Consider the following 16,301-nt stretch of genomic DNA (forward strand, 5'->3'; position numbering starts at 1 on the left):
CATAGATTCTCCCAGAAGTAAGGAAATAACAGCACCAGGTTCTGAGTCTTTATTTCAGGCAATGATAGTTTCCAAGGGAAGACTGGAGAAAAGATAGGCATTGCTGTCCACACTGGGTAAATCATGACATCACGTGAGAGTACTCAGACCTGCTGCCCACTGAGGAGGGGGCTGCTCTCACCAATGGGGCAAGAGCGGAAGACCCAGGGCAGACGTAGCCACTGGGTTCTGCCGGGTGGCAGCTGGGGAAGGGGGAGAGCTGAGCCCTGCTTCGTACGTCTTCTCCTGATATTGGGAGAAAAGCAGGGATACTGGTTAGCGGTAGTCAATGGCAGCCTGTTTGTGTTTCTCCAACGAAGGGGATAAATCATATCCCAGGTTTCCTTGGCCTTGATCCTGGCTCCTTCCCCTCCTTCTCACTAACAGAGTTCATCCTCTCTTATTTCTGTGGTAACCTCTGTCCATTCCCCTCTCACCCTACAAGCTTCCCTGCTTTGAGGCCCTTGGCACCCCAGACCTAGGGATTTGCCCTTCATGCAGGTGGAGAACTCACTTCACCCAGCCTTCTCCACTCTTGATATTATTCATAACAAAAATCATCAAGATCATCATTTATTGCACTCTTGCTTCAGAACCAGGTGCTTTACCCACATTGTCTAGAATCCTGACAACAGCCTCACAGGGCAGGTATCAGTTTTCCTACCTTTCAGAGGCTCAGAAAGGTTAAGCTACTTCCCCAAGATCCCACCAGCAAGACTGCAGCCTAGACCTGTTTAACTTCCAAATCTGGGCTCTTTCCTGGACACTATGCTTTCTCGAAGAGGGTGGTGGTTCCTTCTTGCCTTGAGGAAGAATGAGCGGTGGTGCTAAGGGATAAGGGGGTGTGAGCAGCATGGTGGGGCTCTCACCTGTATATCAGAGATGCGAGCAGCAAAGCCATCAATACCAGCAAGATGCCCAAGAACAGGGGAGCCTGCCCGAAGCCTGCTTCTTGACCTACAGGCAGAATCCCAGACATAGCTACAGTCAGCATCTGCTTCCTGTCAGATATCCTCTACTACTCCCCTTCTTCATCCTACCTCTTGTCCAAGTACCTACCAGGCATGACAAGCTGGGTACTGACCATTGCCAGGCTATTGGCATCAGCCAAAGACACATTGAGGCAGTAGGTCCCCGAGCCGCCCTTCAGTACCTGGTGCAAAACCAGCTGGCAGTCTGGGCTGGATGGCACAGGCTGACACAGCCGCTGGGCAGGGGGCTGGCACCCTGGCGATGAGATGTCCATGCAGGCCTCCTTGGGTAGCCTGGGAGAGATGTCAGCTTATGTCAGGGAGTCTGGGAAGGAACACTAGACACCAGAGAGCAGGGTAGCCGTCAACCCAAGAGTTCTCGGGGCAACCAGTGGGACACTCACCCGCCTTGGCAAGACACAGTCAGCTCAAATGCATCTCCTTCACTGGATGGCACAGCCTGCAGGATCTCAGCACTCTCAATGCCCTCTGCAAAGTTGCAAGGTTTTAAGTCTGGGACTCCTCTACCTGTCCTCCCCAAAGGCCCACGGACAGGAAGGTCCTCGGGCTACCTCCCCAATCCCATCCTCATGCCTTCAAATGAAAACCCTGGGATTTGGGTATTCTTGTTCAGGTGAGTAACTCCTTCCAGGGTGTGCTTCCACTGGGCAGCCCTAAGCAGCACACGCCTTCCCTCCACCAGCTCCCAAAGTAGGCAAGACTCACGGATGATGTCCAGGGTGAGGGAAAAGGAGCCATATCGATACAGAACACAATCCAGGGGGACTTGTCGCTTCACCAGGATTAAGGTGGCTCTGTCATCCAGCAGGGGGCTCTGGGAGCCTGGCAGGAAAGGATTGAAGAGGCAAAGTCATGAGACAAATGAGTCACCTGGAAACAGAGGCCAAGCAGGCATTTTTCCAGGTAGAGCCAGAGCTACTGGATCCAGGCTTGGAATCAGGCAAGAGCTGGGAAATCTCATTTCATAGATAAGGAAACTGAGGCCCAGAAGGAGAGATGACTGCCCCAGAGTCACAGTTAGGGGTAGAGCTGGAGTTTTAAAAATTCTAAATGTTTATCACACCCCACACTGTGCCAGGTCCTGGGTTAGACTTGGCGTATGTTAACTCATTACAGTGTCACTATCTTATTCCTCCCTTTTCAGTGTTTCTACCACAATTCCAGGTAAACCTACTTTGGGATGGGAATCCAGAGGTGGGAAATGGTGTCAGAAACTGGGAAAGATTTCTATGCATTTACACTTAATCAGAAAATGAGATATAAGTATTATGTAAATGATCACAGACTGCTCCCTGACCTTCACTTTAGGGAACAGCTCTTTTCAGAGACAGAGGAGCAACAAGCTCTCTCCCCATGGCCTAGGAGAAGACCCTGGTTTCCTGAACTCTGGATCTCTTCCATGCCTTTAAGAGGGACTTGGGGGGCTTTAAAACCAGTGAAGACTCTGAAGGGACTCCACTGGTAAGCTAAGGATTGGGTAACATCTGGATCCAGAGTAAGTCTCAGGTCTTTAGAGCTGTGACAAATGCCCCCACCTCAATGAACCTCATTCATACTGGCCCTCTTACCTGTAATACCTTCTGTAGACAAGAATGGGCTGGCATCTGGACTGTCAGGCTCAGGGGTGGGTAACTCTCCAGCTGTGGTCTCCACCAGCTCTGTAGTTGTTACCTGTGCAACTGTGGTTCCAGAGGGTTCTGCAGTTGACACTTTAGGTGTCGTACCTATGGCCTCTGCAGTTGGCATCTCTGCAGGTGTGGTACTTATGACTTCTGAGGTTAGTACCTGCTCAGGTGTGGTACCTGTGCCCTCTGCAGTTGGCACTTGCACAGCTGTGGTTCCAGAGGGCTCTGCAGTTGGCACCCGAGCAGGTGTAGTGCCCACGACTTCGGCAGTAGGCACTTGGCCAGCTGTGGTACCTGTGCCCTCTGCAGTTGGCACTTGCACAGCTGTGGTTCCAGAGGACTCTGCAGTTGGCACCTGAGCAGGTGTAGTGCCCACGACTTCGGCAGTAGGCACTTGGCCAGCTGTGGTACCTGTGCCCTCTGCAGTTGGTACTTGCACAGCTGTGGTTCCAGAGGGCTCTGCACTCGGCACCCGAGCAGGTGTAGTGCCCATGACTTCTGCAGTAGGCACTTGGCCAGCTGTGGTACCTGTGCCCTCTGCAGTTGGCACTTGCACAGCTGTGGTTCCAGAGGGCTCTACAGTTGGCACCTGAGCAGGTGTAGTGCCCACGACTTCTGCAGTAGGCACTTGGCCAGCTGTAGTGCCAGGGGCCTCGGCAGTTGGCATATGCCCAGCTGTGGTGCCTGGAACTGGGGAGGAGCCACAGGAGGTGAGAGGAATGGCAGCCTGTAGCACCACCTGTGCAGTGACTGGGCCACACTCTAGGTAAGTGTGAGTGACCACAAGTGCCCGAGAGATCAGGGTCCCAGTACTGTCTCCAAAGTCCCAGGTGTAGGAGAGGTCAGCCCCAGCCAAATAGCCACTGGGGTCATGGAGCCGGAGGGCAAAGGTCAGAGGTTGCTTTCTCAGGAAGTGCTTGTTCGCTCCATCCAAGGCCTGCAGCCGAGACACGCTCACAGAGAAGGGCACCTGGTCTGAGATTGGAGCCAGAAAAGGTGAGAACCAGGTCTGGGCCACAGCTTCTTCTTTCACAGCCACATCCTCTAACCCCAAGCTGCCTGGCCCTTCACTGGCTCCAAGCCCCACATTCCTCTGCCCATGTCTTTCTGGCTTTGCCCGTATGAGATGCCCCTACACACCATTTCCTCTTTCCCCTTTCCTGCCCAGCCAAGCTTCCCCACCTCCTCCTGCCCTGAGACTGGCCTTGTCCCTTCCTAAGTCCTTACCAGTAATGGTGAAGGCTGAGCGGGAGTGAGCGAGGGATACGTAGCTCTGGGACCCCCGGCGGTGGTAGACAGTCACTTCCATGATGTGTGTGCCCAGCACTGCCTTGCCTGTCCCAATGCTCAGTCCAGACACTGGGCCCCCCAGAACTTGCCAGTATTGGCCTGAGGTTTTTGGAAAGAAGAGTAGAGAAGGGGGTTACTGGTCAAAGGGGGCTGGGGAAGGGTTAGAGTCAGGGCACCAGAGAAGGAAGGTCAGGAGATGTATTGAGAGGATGCTTATTTCAGAGGGTGTTTGGAAGCTTGTATACGGGGGCAGGAAAGGAGTCCTAACGAGGGGTTCCATGGGATGGGACTGTAATTGGAGAAGGGTTCCCAGAAAGAAGTATAATAGAATTAGCTACGTGCTGTGGAAGAAGAAGGAGTCATGGGGAGGTGAAGATTAGGGAAACTCACAGAGTTTAGGGGTGGGACCAAAAGCAAAGGGATCAGGTAGGAAGAGATGAATCCAAGTGTGGGTGACAGGCCAGAGAAGGGAGTCTCTCACCCCAGGTCTTCCAGACATAAACAAAGCTTCTTCTCTGAGGTGAAGGGCCAGATGGGCAGGCCCTCCCATCGGGGAAGATGCAGGTATCATCAGGTTCTTGGGGATACACTGGCTGTCCTCCCCACACCTGGCTCCCTGAAAGGAAGATACAAAGTCAACCTCAAACCCTGGCATTCCTTATTATACACCAAAACCTTTAACATGGCTCCCAGAGCAGGGCTCTGGGAATACTCCCTAGCTACAAAATATATTCTCCTTGATATAACCCACTGTGGGTGGTAGTGGGGCGAATGGAAACTATAATTAAAGATTCCTATGTAGAGACTTCCCTGGTGGTCCAGTGGTTAAAAGACTCCACTCTTCCAATGCAGGGGGCATGGGTTCAATCCCTGGTCAGGGAACTAAGATCCTCCATGTTGAGCGGCCAAAAAACAAACAAACAAAAAGATACCTATGTAAGTATATACATAGAGATTGGAGAGAAAGAGATTGGAAATGCATCAAAATGTTTAGAAAGATTTGCTCTGGCTAGTGGGATAAAAGTAAAAATAACAGCACCAGCTAACATTTATTGAGCCTTTACTGTAGGCTAGGGCAGGCATTATGCTAAATTCTTTATATATTATCACATTTTAATCCTTACAACAACCTTTTAAAGTAGTATCATCCCTATTCTACAGATTAAGGGAATGGAAGCACAAAACAATTAAGTGACTTGCCCAGGGTCACATACTGGTAACAGGTTTAAATCCAAGTCCAACTTCTATATCCACTGGGTCTTCTGTCCCCCATTTTGGGTACTACAATTTTTTTTTCTTTGTGCTTTATCTGTGTTTTCTAATCTAATTACATATATAATTTGTTTTTAAAAAGAACAAGAAGGAGAAGGGGCATGAGCTGAGCCCTGGGAATGAGACCTGGAGTGGAGTGGTACCCACCGTTAATGATGGTGTTGTTGGCCCAGATGACCTGCCCATCTGACAGCACCTTCTGGCTTTCAGGGAAGTGCAGGGCAATAGAGAAGGAGGTGTTTGCCCCAAGCAGCGTAGGCCCATCATTGCTGACCTTCAGAGATACCTGGCCACCTGGAAAGGGCAGCTGCGTTAGCTGGGACTCCTTGGCTTCCCCTCCCCATATGCCTTTCCCCTTCCTGTCTTCTCAACCTACATTCAACCCAGTTCTTGCTCCTCTCCTCTCCCCACCCCATTCCCGCCATACCCTCCCCAGAAATTGCCAGGTTCCTACCTCTCCAGCAGTCAGGCCCCTGGCTTTCTGTCCACTCTGGATATAGCTGCCTGTTCCATGCTTTAGTTCTGAGCTGCCTTGAGACACCAAGCCAGTCCCGGTCTCTGGGTCCTAAAAGGAAGGTATAATGAGGACCCTCAGGTCATTACTCCCTTCTCAGGGGGCCACAGTGTCCCATGTCACGTCACTCATTCTCACATTCAAAGTGCATTTTAATTTACCCAATACCCACCATGTACCAGGCACTGTGCTAGGTGCAAAGAACTTAAGAAATGAAAAAGAAATGGTCCTAAAGAGATTCAGGTTAAAGTATATGAAATAGACATATACATAAATTACTATAATTCAAGGCACTGCTTAATATGAGCCATAATAAACATGCACAATGTACAACAAAATGACAGAATAAACAGATTAATTCCACTCTGGTAGACTGGGAAGGACCCAATGAGGAGTTGACCTGTGGCATAAAGCATTCTAGGCAGAAGGCCCAGCATGAGCAGATGCATGGAAGCATGGAAGCACATGGCATGATAGGGGACCACTAGCAATGCGGTTGATGTACACCATGAGAGATGAGGCCAAGAAGATGGGGTGGGGGCTTTGAGTGCCAGGCGAAGGAGTTTGGCCTTTATCCTGTAGGCAAGTCCACCTCAGAAGATTTTGTTTGTTGTATTGAGATATAATTCACATACCATAAAATTTACCCTTCAAAACTTTTTGAATATGATCAGATCTGTGTTTTAGAAGGATCACTTCAGCAAGCAGTGAGGAGGATGGACCAGAGGCAGGTAGAAATTGGGAGTGGGGACAAACAAAATTATTATAACTGACCAAGAGAGAGGTCTGAAAGAAAGGGATATGATGGCTCTCCACATGCCTCACCCAGATCCAACAACTATCAACATTTTGCCACATTTGCATTATCGATCCTTTGTTATTGGTTTGTTTTTTGGTTAAAGCATTTAATTTTCTTTTTTAGAGTATTCATTTTTAATGCTGTACTTTTCTTTCATTCTTTCCTTTATTTATTTTATTATTATTACATTTATTTTTATTTTTATTTTTTTTGCGGTACGCGGGCCTCTCACTGTTGCGGCCTCTCCTGTTGCGGAGCACGGGCTCCGGACGCGCAGGCTCAGCGGCCATGGCTCACGGGCCCAGCCGCTCCGCGGCATGTGGGATCTTCCCGGACCGGGGCACGAACCCATGTCTCCTAAATCGGCAGGCGGACTCTCAACCACTGCGCCACTAGGGAAGCCCCCTTCCTTTATTTTTTTTGGCTGTATCAGGTCTTAGTTGCAACATGTGGGATCTTTTGTTGCAGCGTGCGGGCTTCTCTCTAGTTGTCGCGTGTGGGTTTTCCTCTCTAGTTGTGGTGCGTGGGCTCCAGGATGCGGGAGCTCCGGAGCGCATGGGCTCTGTAGTTTGCGGCACGCGGACTCTCTCCTTGAGGCGCACGAGCTCAGTAGTTGTGGTATGAAGGTTTAGTTGCTCTGCGGCATGTGGGATCTTAATTCCCCGACCAGGGATCTAACCCGTGACCCCTGCATTGGAAGGTGGATTCTTTACCACTGGACCACCAGGGAAGTCCCTGGCTAAAGCATCCACAAGCAAATCCCAGACATAATGTTATTTAAAACCATACAAATTCAGTATGTATCTGTAAAAAATATTTTCTTGAATAAACACAATGCTAGTTCACACTAGACAAAATTATTGAAACCAGTCTATACAAAATTTCATGAATATCTAAAAATGTCTTCTTATGATTTTAAAAATCAGGATCCAAAAAGTAAGCACAATATTTTAAGAGCCTCAGGTGGACACGTATGAACAGAATGTTTCCAGAGTACAATAAGGAACGTAGTAAAAGAAAAAGACTTGAGGGCTTCCCTGGTGGCGCAGTGGTTGAGAGTCCGCCTGCCGATGCAGGGGACACGGGCTCGTGCCCGGGTCCGGGAAGATCCCACGTGCCGCGGAGCGGCTGGGGCCGTGAGCCATGGCCGCTGAGCCTGTGCGTCCGGAGCCTGTGCTCTGCAACGGGAGAGGCCACAGCAGTGAGAGGCCCGCGTACCGCAAAAAAAAAAAAAAAAAAAAGAAAGAAAAAGACTTGAAACTGCCCCATGAATGAGGGAAGTAAGATCAAGGAGAAATTCCTAGAAGTTTGTGAGACCAGGGATCTAGAGAAAGGGGGGCACTGGAATATGATGCAGATATTTCAGCACAGCAGAGACTATCCTCACTCCATTTCTAATATGTACCAGAAACCTGGTTGATTCTGCTGGGGGAGGATCTGGAATCATCCCACTGAGCATCCCACCATGAGAGCAAGAGAATTATAAGATGCCCCATTCTTTCTCCACTCCCAACCCTCCCTCCTCAGAGCAGCACGGGACATTCCAGACCCTCTCACCACCACCTCCCCCACCCCTTGCTCCTGTCACGAGGCCCCAATCCCCCAGAGCTCTTTCATGTGATGCTCAGCTGAGACCCCTCTGCCTGTCTCTCCCAGCCCCAGAACAAAAGCCTGGGCTGTGTTCGCCTATGCCCATCCCAAAGAGGGGATGTGGTGCCTCTTTACCCTCTATCCATTACATTCTCTTGCTCCTCACTTTAAATACCCTATCCCAAGTGCCTGAGACATTGCCTAAGAGTCTCCCACTCATTTTACTCCCTTGGAGCCCCCGCTCCAGCTCACTGCCCAGGGGGTCTCAGAATTAGGGCCACAAAGACCCACTATTCTCTTGCCTTTCCAAGCAGATGGACTTATTTTTAGGCTGAGTCCCAAATCTTCATGTGGGGAGGGAGCTCAGTTGCCCATGTCCTCACTAAATCAAATGGGTGGGAGATGCCCGAAGCATTGCCGGTTATCTCCCATTAGGGAGGGGAAAACCAGAGCAGGTGTGCAACCCCAAATTCACACTTGCTCATGTCCACACACCCCACACTCACCTTCTGTGGCCCCCACAACCAGAAGAGCACCCACCACAGCCACATGGAGAAGGCATTTTCTCAGCACCAGATCCATCCTGTTCTTCTTTCCAGCAACCAAAGGCGCTGGGGCGTAGGACAAGCCCCTATATAAGAAACGGATGCTCATTTGCATAGCCCTTCCCCCTCTCCCTTCAGGGGAGGCCTGGGAGGAGCAGGAGGACCTGAGAAAGGCAGAACTGAGGAGGGATCCTTGTCCCTGGACATCCCGTTACTCAGTGACAGTTTCTGGTTTCACAGGGTCACGCTCATCTTAAAGCACTCCATTCCCCCGTGGAAAGAACTGACTGAAGGGCAGCTACAAAACAAAACACGTACCGGACACACACAATTCATCATGGGAGAGTGGATCAATTTATTTTGAGTCAAACCAGGAACCTCTCAGAAAGACTGTAGAAGCAGTGACCCTGTATCCAAACTCAAAGAGAGACAGTATCGGGGTAGGCTGAGAGACGGAGGTAACGACTCCTCCGAGGCCCGGGAGACCCTTACAATGAGATTCCCAAATTCCTGCTTTCAGAGGAGGCTCCCTGGACCAGGTGGCATTCAATCTTAGGTCAATACACATTTTCCTAGGGGTGGTGAAAACGGCGAATTAGAGATCAGGAAATCCCTATAGACTCAGGACACAAGTAGGAAACTCGATCCCAAATCAGATACTTGGAAAAAGGTGTTCAGCCTCCCCACCTACGTTGAAACTTGTCTTAATGCCCCTCAGAACCAAACTTGCGCGGGTCGGGGTCGTTTGCAGAGAGGGACGCAGGGCTGGCCTCTCCCGCTCTGACGTTGACCAATAGGAAGATCTGGGGGCGGAGCCAGGGAAACGCGGGAAGGAGGGGCGGGGCTTCTGGTGGCGGCAGGGAACTGGGGGGAGGCGGTAACATTGTTTCAAGTTGGACAAATTGACAAGAGCGAGATACCCTGCTTTCCATCCCGACCTGGGGCCACGGTATTGGGCCTTGTTTCCCCTCCTCGGCCCCCGAGAGCTGGGTGCCGCTTTCTGCAGGGTTCCCAGGCCCCCGCTCCAGGGCCGGGCTGACCCGACTCGCTAGCGCTTCATGGAGAACTTCCAAAAAGTGGAAAAGATCGGAGAGGGCACGTACGGAGTTGTGTACAAAGCCAAAAACAAGGTGACGGGAGAAGTGGTGGCGCTTAAAAAAATCCGCCTGGACACGTGAGTGGCCTCTGTACCCGGGACTCCTAACTCGGGAGCTCCTTGAGTGCCCCCTACCCCCACCCCAACCGGCGGTGGCCATCCAGGGACCGGAAGGTAGGAGGGAGGGACTTCTTTTGAAGTGGAGAGGTGGGTTGAAGGACGAGTAGAGGGTTTCCCGTGGGAGACTATAGGGTAGTGTAGAATCCATGGGAAATTTCCTCCCTAAAGGCGGGTGATGCCCCCAAATGTACAGTCAGAAAGACTCAGGAAGAGGAAGGAGGCCTCTGAGATGGGGGTTCCAGGACTCCCTGTGGAGCTGGGTTTTGCAGTAAGCTGTAAAGAGCACCTTTTTGAATGACGAGCCCTCCTCACTGCCCCAACCCCACCCTCATCTTAGAATTCTCTCCCCCTTTCAAAAGAATGGCAGTTGAACCTCACTGGCCCCTCTAGAGAGGCTGGGTGCTGCTACTCCCCACCCCCCCCCTTTTTTTTTTACCTGTTACCTTCTTCACCTTCACCAGGAGGCTTTGCTAACCTAACCCTGGGCAAAGAAGAAATAATGACCTTAATGTGTCCAAAAGCCAGTCCTGTCCATCCATAAATTAACCTCTGAAGCACCCCTTCTCTTCTCTCACTTTCCTAGGGGATGCTGGGGTGGCGTCTCTGTGGGGAGGCAGGGGGTGGGGTAGAATCACCGGGCTGGGGGAAAAGGAATATTTGTAACCACATTCCCATCTCTGCTCTCCCAACTTCTCCAAGTGAGACGGAGGGTGTACCCAGTACTGCCATACGAGAGATCTCTCTGCTTAAGGAGCTTAACCACCCTAATATTGTCAAGTAAGTATGTATCTGGGAGGTGCTCTGACAGTAAGGGAGGATGCCTTCTGTTTGTGTTGTCTGGGCATTTCTCTCCCTCACCTCTATCCCTGGACCTCCCTTCCCTAGGCTGCTGGATGTCATTCATACAGAAAACAAACTCTACCTGGTTTTTGAGTTTCTGCACCAGGATCTCAAGAAATTCATGGATGCCTCTGCTCTCACTGGCATTCCTCTTCCCCTCATAAAGGTAATCCTTCTCATCAACTCCTCCCAACATGGGCATGTCTTGGGGGGACTGAAGGCAGGCAATCCAGACTGAGTGTTGATTTGTGATCTTAGCTTCCTTCCCAGCCCTCATCCCCTAAGGCTGGGCAGGAGAATCAAAGAAGGCGAAACTCTAGTGAGTCAGCTTAGCAGATCAGGTGGAAGGTGAGATGAAACTCAGATAAATGGGACTGGAGGGCACTTGGTAGACCCCTCCAAAAAGCCTTTCCACCTGCTTGGTGGGAGAAATAGCCAGTGAGTCTCTATTGTCTGTTTTTCTGGGTTCTTTACTCCCAGAGCTACTTTCAATCTATCAACAAACGTTTATCCAACACAAATTTATTGAACACCTTCAATGTGCTGAACACAGGATATGGAAAAGAAATGCAAAACTGAATAAGACCTGATCCTTATCCTCACTGGGCTGACAGTCCAATTGGGGAAATGGCTTGTAAACATGGAATTATTATCTAACTAGTGAAGGCTTTAGTAGAACTTTGGAGACACAGAGGAGACCCTAATCTTCTCACGGTGATGGAAAAACACATTCTTTTCTCTCCCCTTGTCAGAGCTATCTGTTCCAGCTGCTCCAGGGCCTAGCTTTCTGCCATTCTCATCGGGTCCTGCACCGAGACCTCAAACCTCAGAATCTGCTTATCAACGCAGAGGGGGCCATCAAGCTAGCAGACTTTGGACTAGCCAGAGCCTTTGGAGTCCCTGTTCGTACTTACACCCACGAGGTGAGTCCCTCTCTGCATGTCTTCTCTGAAATTCCTGGGAGGTGTTAACAGGGACATTCACAAAGTTTTTAGTAACTATCTGGCCAGCAGTTTCTCTCTCACTAGATGGAAAGTATCCCTGACACCCTAAGAGGTCTTAGAGTATACACAGAGTTCATATTTTGATAGATAACGAGCCAGGAGAGCTGGATGGCACACCATTAAAATTATGACCAATTGCCTCAAGTTTTCCAAGAAGGTTGCAAATTGGAGGTACAGAAAATATGGTCCCCAGAACCATGGACTAGGCTAACTCTGGGCTAAGAAGTTGTACCCAGTTATTTTACTTAGGGGAAGTCAGAGGGAAGGGAAGGATGGAGGGAAAGAAGTTGCTTGTTAAGAAGCTGAGTTAGCAGAGTAGTCCTGAGGAAGTGAGATGTGGGAATCTCCATGCCCCATACACCACCCCTCCCCTTCCTACGCTTGTCCTCAGGTGGTGACTCTGTGGTACCGAGCACCTGAAATCCTTCTGGGCTGCAAATACTACTCCACAGCTGTGGACATCTGGAGCCTGGGCTGCATCTTTGCTGAGATGGTACGGAGGCATGCCTGAGTTCTACCCAGCCCCCTCCTCCCCACATTCAAGAACAACAGAACTGTTTCTTGGCCTAGACCCATGGCCCTTCTCTTATCACAGGGTCCTTCCTCTAGAGTAGCACAAAGTGGGTGGTGGGGAAAGGATAGGACTGTCATCCCTGGTGTCAACCACAATGTGGGGATATCCTCAAACAGCTTTAGCATGCAGTATACATACATATCTTATCTCTGAACTGAGCTAAATCATTTCTGCAACTGTTTTAGCTTTAGCCTGCATATATTTGGGAAAATGAGTTCCATTTAGTGTCCCCTTCATTTGGCCTGTAGACCTTATTGTAGGGCACCAGGAATGTGGTGAGGCCAACTGTGTTCACCTTACCCACACCTTTTATTTAAACGGCAGACTTAGATCACATCCCCCCTCAACCTCTGGCTTTTCAGATTGAAGGATCCCTGAGGCCCAGCCTTATAAGGGAGCTCTCATCCCCTTTAATACTACAGTGGAGTGAGCTAAGTTTTCGAATCAAATCAGCAGTATGTTTTATGGTCCCTTATCTGGGTTGTAACTGGGGGCATGGAGACCATTACCCCATATATATAATGTGCATTTGTCCCCCAGTGCATTACTTTACAATTGCCCATATTCGTCTCTCAATTCATCAAAAAATATTTGTTAAGCACCTAGTGTGTACCCAGCACCATGCTAAGTGCTGTGGGGAACACAGAAGAAATGGAAGACACAGTCTCTGCCCGCTGTGCTCCTATCTAGAAGTGGCTGCATCACAAGGAGGGGGGATGACCGCAGTGTCTACCCCACACCCCGTGAGTGGCTTGGGATCCCTTTGCTACATGTCAGTGGCACCCCAGACATTCACCCCCTCCCAGCCCCACCCAGCCTTGGGGATCTGCAAAGCCATGGTTGGGGGAAGGAAGGAGGGGGCGAGGAGACAGATGAAGGGACTTCATTGTCTCAGGCTCTGTTTGACTGACCCCATGAAAGGCCCTGGGGAGGGAGTCATGGGGCCCTGCTGACCTTCCACTGCCTGTGGGAACCTCCATTATCCAGTGGGCAGTTTTGACTGACGTCAATGTGGGTTTTGGCTTTTCCTCTTTCCCCATTTTCAGGTGACCCGGCGGGCCCTGTTCCCCGGAGATTCTGAGATCGACCAACTCTTCCGGATCTTTCGGACTCTGGGGACCCCAGATGAGGTGGTTTGGCCAGGAGTTACTTCTATGCCTGATTATAAGCCAAGTTTCCCCAAGTGGGCCAGGCAAGATTTTAGCAAAGTTGTGCCCCCCCTGGATGAAGATGGACGGAGCTTGTTATCGGTGAGAGTGGGGAGTGGGCACCCATTTCCTCTCATTCACCCCCCCAGGGCAGGGTTTTTCCAGGATGAAGGAAGAATGAGGCCCTGGACTCCTGGTCTCAGCATTTCCCTAGCCCCTGCTTCCCTCTCGCTGTTGTGCACCCATTAGATACAGGAAGGAAGGAAATGGGAACTCTGCCTTGGGTGAAAGGAATTGTTTCCCGATTTCTCAAAACACCTGCTGCCCATTTACTCCATTATCACATTACTGACGTCAGCATACATCTCTCCCTCCAGCAAATGCTGCACTACGACCCCAACAAGAGGATTTCAGCAAAGGCAGCTTTGGCTCACCCTTTCTTCCAGGATGTGACCAAACCAGTACCTCACCTTCGACTCTGATGGCTTTCTCAAGCCCCTACTCCCAGTCTCACCCTCTCCTCCAGTGGGGGCATGATCTGGCTTGGCCCAGGGCTCTTAGCTCACTGATCTTGTCTGGCTGCCTTAGCACTCACCTGCCCCTCTTAGCCAGCCAACTCTGAGGAGAGGGGGTGGAGGGGAGAAATAGGTGAAATTGAAAGGAAGCGTCAATATTACATGCACTTAATCTCTGCACCATGCTCTCCCCTTCCTCTTAGTCATTGCTTAGGAGGGCTGGTATTTAAAAAAAAAAAGAAAAAAGACTGTTTCTCCTTCCTCCACATAGGGTTTGCCATCCCAGTCTCTGAAAGCCCCGCAATTATTATTTTCTGTGTTTCAGGTGACAGAGACCCCAAACCTCCCACAGCCCTGTGTAAGGCCAACTGATAGCAGGGGCACTAAGTTGGAACTTTTGAAAACCAAGCCAAACAAAAACATGGCGAGGGGCCTGTTTTAAAGAATTACGTTAAAAAAATAGATCCAACCAGTTTATACCCTAGTTTTAGTGTTTCATCTCACCTAACAGTCTGGGAGACTCAAGACTCCCTGTCTCAGACTCCCAGTCTCTGCAGTCCTGGTGGGACTGCAGTAGAAATGATTGCTCCTAGTCTTCTTGCCTGTCCCTCCTACGGGCAAGGGGTGTCTGGGAGGCTCTGGGTCAGGGACTGTGCTTCACCGAGGCCTTATGAGGCAAGTGAAAGATGTTTGGATTTTTCTCTTCTTTTTAAGGTTCTTAGTTCTTCAGGTGCTAGGTTCCATCTTCCTCTGAAGGCCAGCCCATAGGAGTGAAAGTTAAGACCTCATTTTGAGAATGCTGACACTTTTTTAGGGCTGTGCCTGAGTGGGGACATTGGGAAAAAAATATTTCTTTAAAAGAAGGATGAACAATTATATTTATATTTCATAGCAGTTTTTTAAGTGGGAATCGGTGGGGATTTGTTGCCATGTGCACCTTGGGGTTTGTAACGCAAATGTTTTTTAAAAAAAAAAAAGCTTTTTTTCTTTTTTATGATTTTGTCTCTCTTCTCCCACCTTTTGTCCTTGAGTGTTCTTGCTATTAACATTATTTGTAATTTAGTTTGTAATTGATTAAAAAAAAAGTTCCTGGTTTTATAGTTCATCTCCCTCCTCCTTTACTTTTGCATATTTACTGAAAGAATGATGTGAGAGAGAATATGAATGTGTGCATGTGATAATAGGTTTCAGACCCCTTTTCCTAATCACTCTATGCAGGGCTACCCACCCCACTCCATTTCGACCTCTGTGATGCAATTGGGATAGTGCCGCGGGTGGGTGAAGTGGGAATTATTGCCCCCATTTTACAGCTGAGGAAAGTGAAGCTTATGTATTTCCTACTTCACTTTCCCCTAAACCAGCATCTCCCCCACCCCACCCCCACCCCGCCCCCAGACACACATATCACATACACATACACACAAGGCTCCAGTTCCAGATTTTCAGTGTTAGAGCTCAAGAGCAGCAGTACGGTTGGAAGTGGGCTCCAAGGTAATTCGCATTGACGCTGCATTTCCCAGTAAGCTCGTCTTGTTTTCTTTTTGTTCCATATCACAAACAGCAAAGTTTTCTAAAGATACTTATTCACATTTACATGCGATTCAGAATGTATCAATCGTCTGTATGAAAAATTATTATAAAGGGGCTAAAGCCTCCCCAAGCTACCACTTCTTGGAGTTGCCATTGTCTCAGCTCACCAAAAAACATCTCAGACTGCCGGAGGCCATCCCCAAAATTCCTGTGCTCTGGGGCCCCACTAAAAGGAGGAAGTACCGACGTGAGGGCTGCTTAAATTCCTAGGCTCCGGGTCCCTAGGAGAGGTATTTCCCTTCACGCCCGCGAATTTGTGATAGAAGGCGGGGCGCCAGAGGCAGGCCCCGCCAAATCCCAGGGGAGGGGCGAAGGTCAGTAGCGGCCTTCCTAAGGCCTCTTTCAACCCCGCCTTGCCTGCCATTCAAGTCCCGAATTCTCGCAGTATTGGTTAAAGTTTCACTTTGACCCGCCCCCATCGCTCACCTGATTAGATGTTTATGAGTTAAAAGGCGGGGTCATGAGGGTGTCGAGATTCTACTGGTTAGAGTATACGCCTGTCAACAGGGTACCGCCCCCTACCTCGGGGAGCTCGCTCTTTAGTGGCTCCTCACCTCGTCCATCTTCAAAGTTTCCCTCTCTGTATTGGTCTGGGGCACCGCCTTGTCCAGTCCTCTGCTCTTACGCCTCGGTGACAGCACCGCCTTTCTCCAGAGGATTGGCGGATTAGCACGCGCAGAGCCCACCCTTGATGGTAGGCGGGTAATCGTGCAATTGGCTGGGGCCCCCGCCACAGGGCGAGGAGGAG

At 50.0% G+C, this 16,301-nt stretch overlaps 2 protein-coding genes across 5 annotated transcripts; one reads left to right on the forward strand and one right to left on the reverse strand.

Annotated features, from left to right (window-relative positions):
- Positions 1-34: 34 nt before the first annotated feature.
- On the reverse strand, positions 35-8,703 carry PMEL (premelanosome protein; the record flags this gene model as incomplete). Its single annotated transcript, XM_079714952.1, has 10 exons — positions 35-285; positions 909-996; positions 1,099-1,304; positions 1,415-1,499; positions 1,737-1,853; positions 2,600-3,631; positions 3,884-4,045; positions 4,428-4,562; positions 5,366-5,512; positions 8,628-8,703. 10 exons carry the CDS (start codon positions 8,701-8,703, stop codon positions 144-146), a joined length of 2,190 nt encoding a protein of 729 aa, XP_079571078.1. The 3' UTR covers positions 35-143.
- A 988-nt stretch (positions 8,704-9,691) lies between these two features.
- CDK2 (cyclin dependent kinase 2) lies at positions 9,692-15,066 on the forward strand. 4 transcript variants are annotated; one of them, XM_079715399.1, is made up of 8 exons: positions 9,692-9,840; positions 10,582-10,659; positions 10,768-10,888; positions 11,475-11,645; positions 12,118-12,219; positions 12,900-13,043; positions 13,347-13,550; positions 13,826-15,066. In XM_079715399.1, the coding sequence occupies exons 1-8, from the start codon at positions 9,725-9,727 to the stop codon at positions 13,928-13,930; spliced, it is 1,041 nt and encodes a 346-aa protein (XP_079571525.1). In that variant the 5' UTR covers positions 9,692-9,724; the 3' UTR covers positions 13,931-15,066. The 4 variants fall into 4 exon arrangements, with proteins under 4 accessions (XP_079571525.1, XP_079571526.1, XP_079571527.1 ...); XM_079715400.1 differs by lacking the exon at positions 12,900-13,043; XM_079715401.1 differs by lacking the exons at positions 12,118-12,219; positions 12,900-13,043.
- Positions 15,067-16,301: the final 1,235 nt, after the last annotated feature.

Source organism: Hyperoodon ampullatus (assembly GCF_949752795.1).
Source record: "Hyperoodon ampullatus genome assembly, chromosome: 11".
NCBI classification, from domain to species: domain Eukaryota; kingdom Metazoa; phylum Chordata; class Mammalia; order Artiodactyla; family Ziphiidae; genus Hyperoodon; species Hyperoodon ampullatus.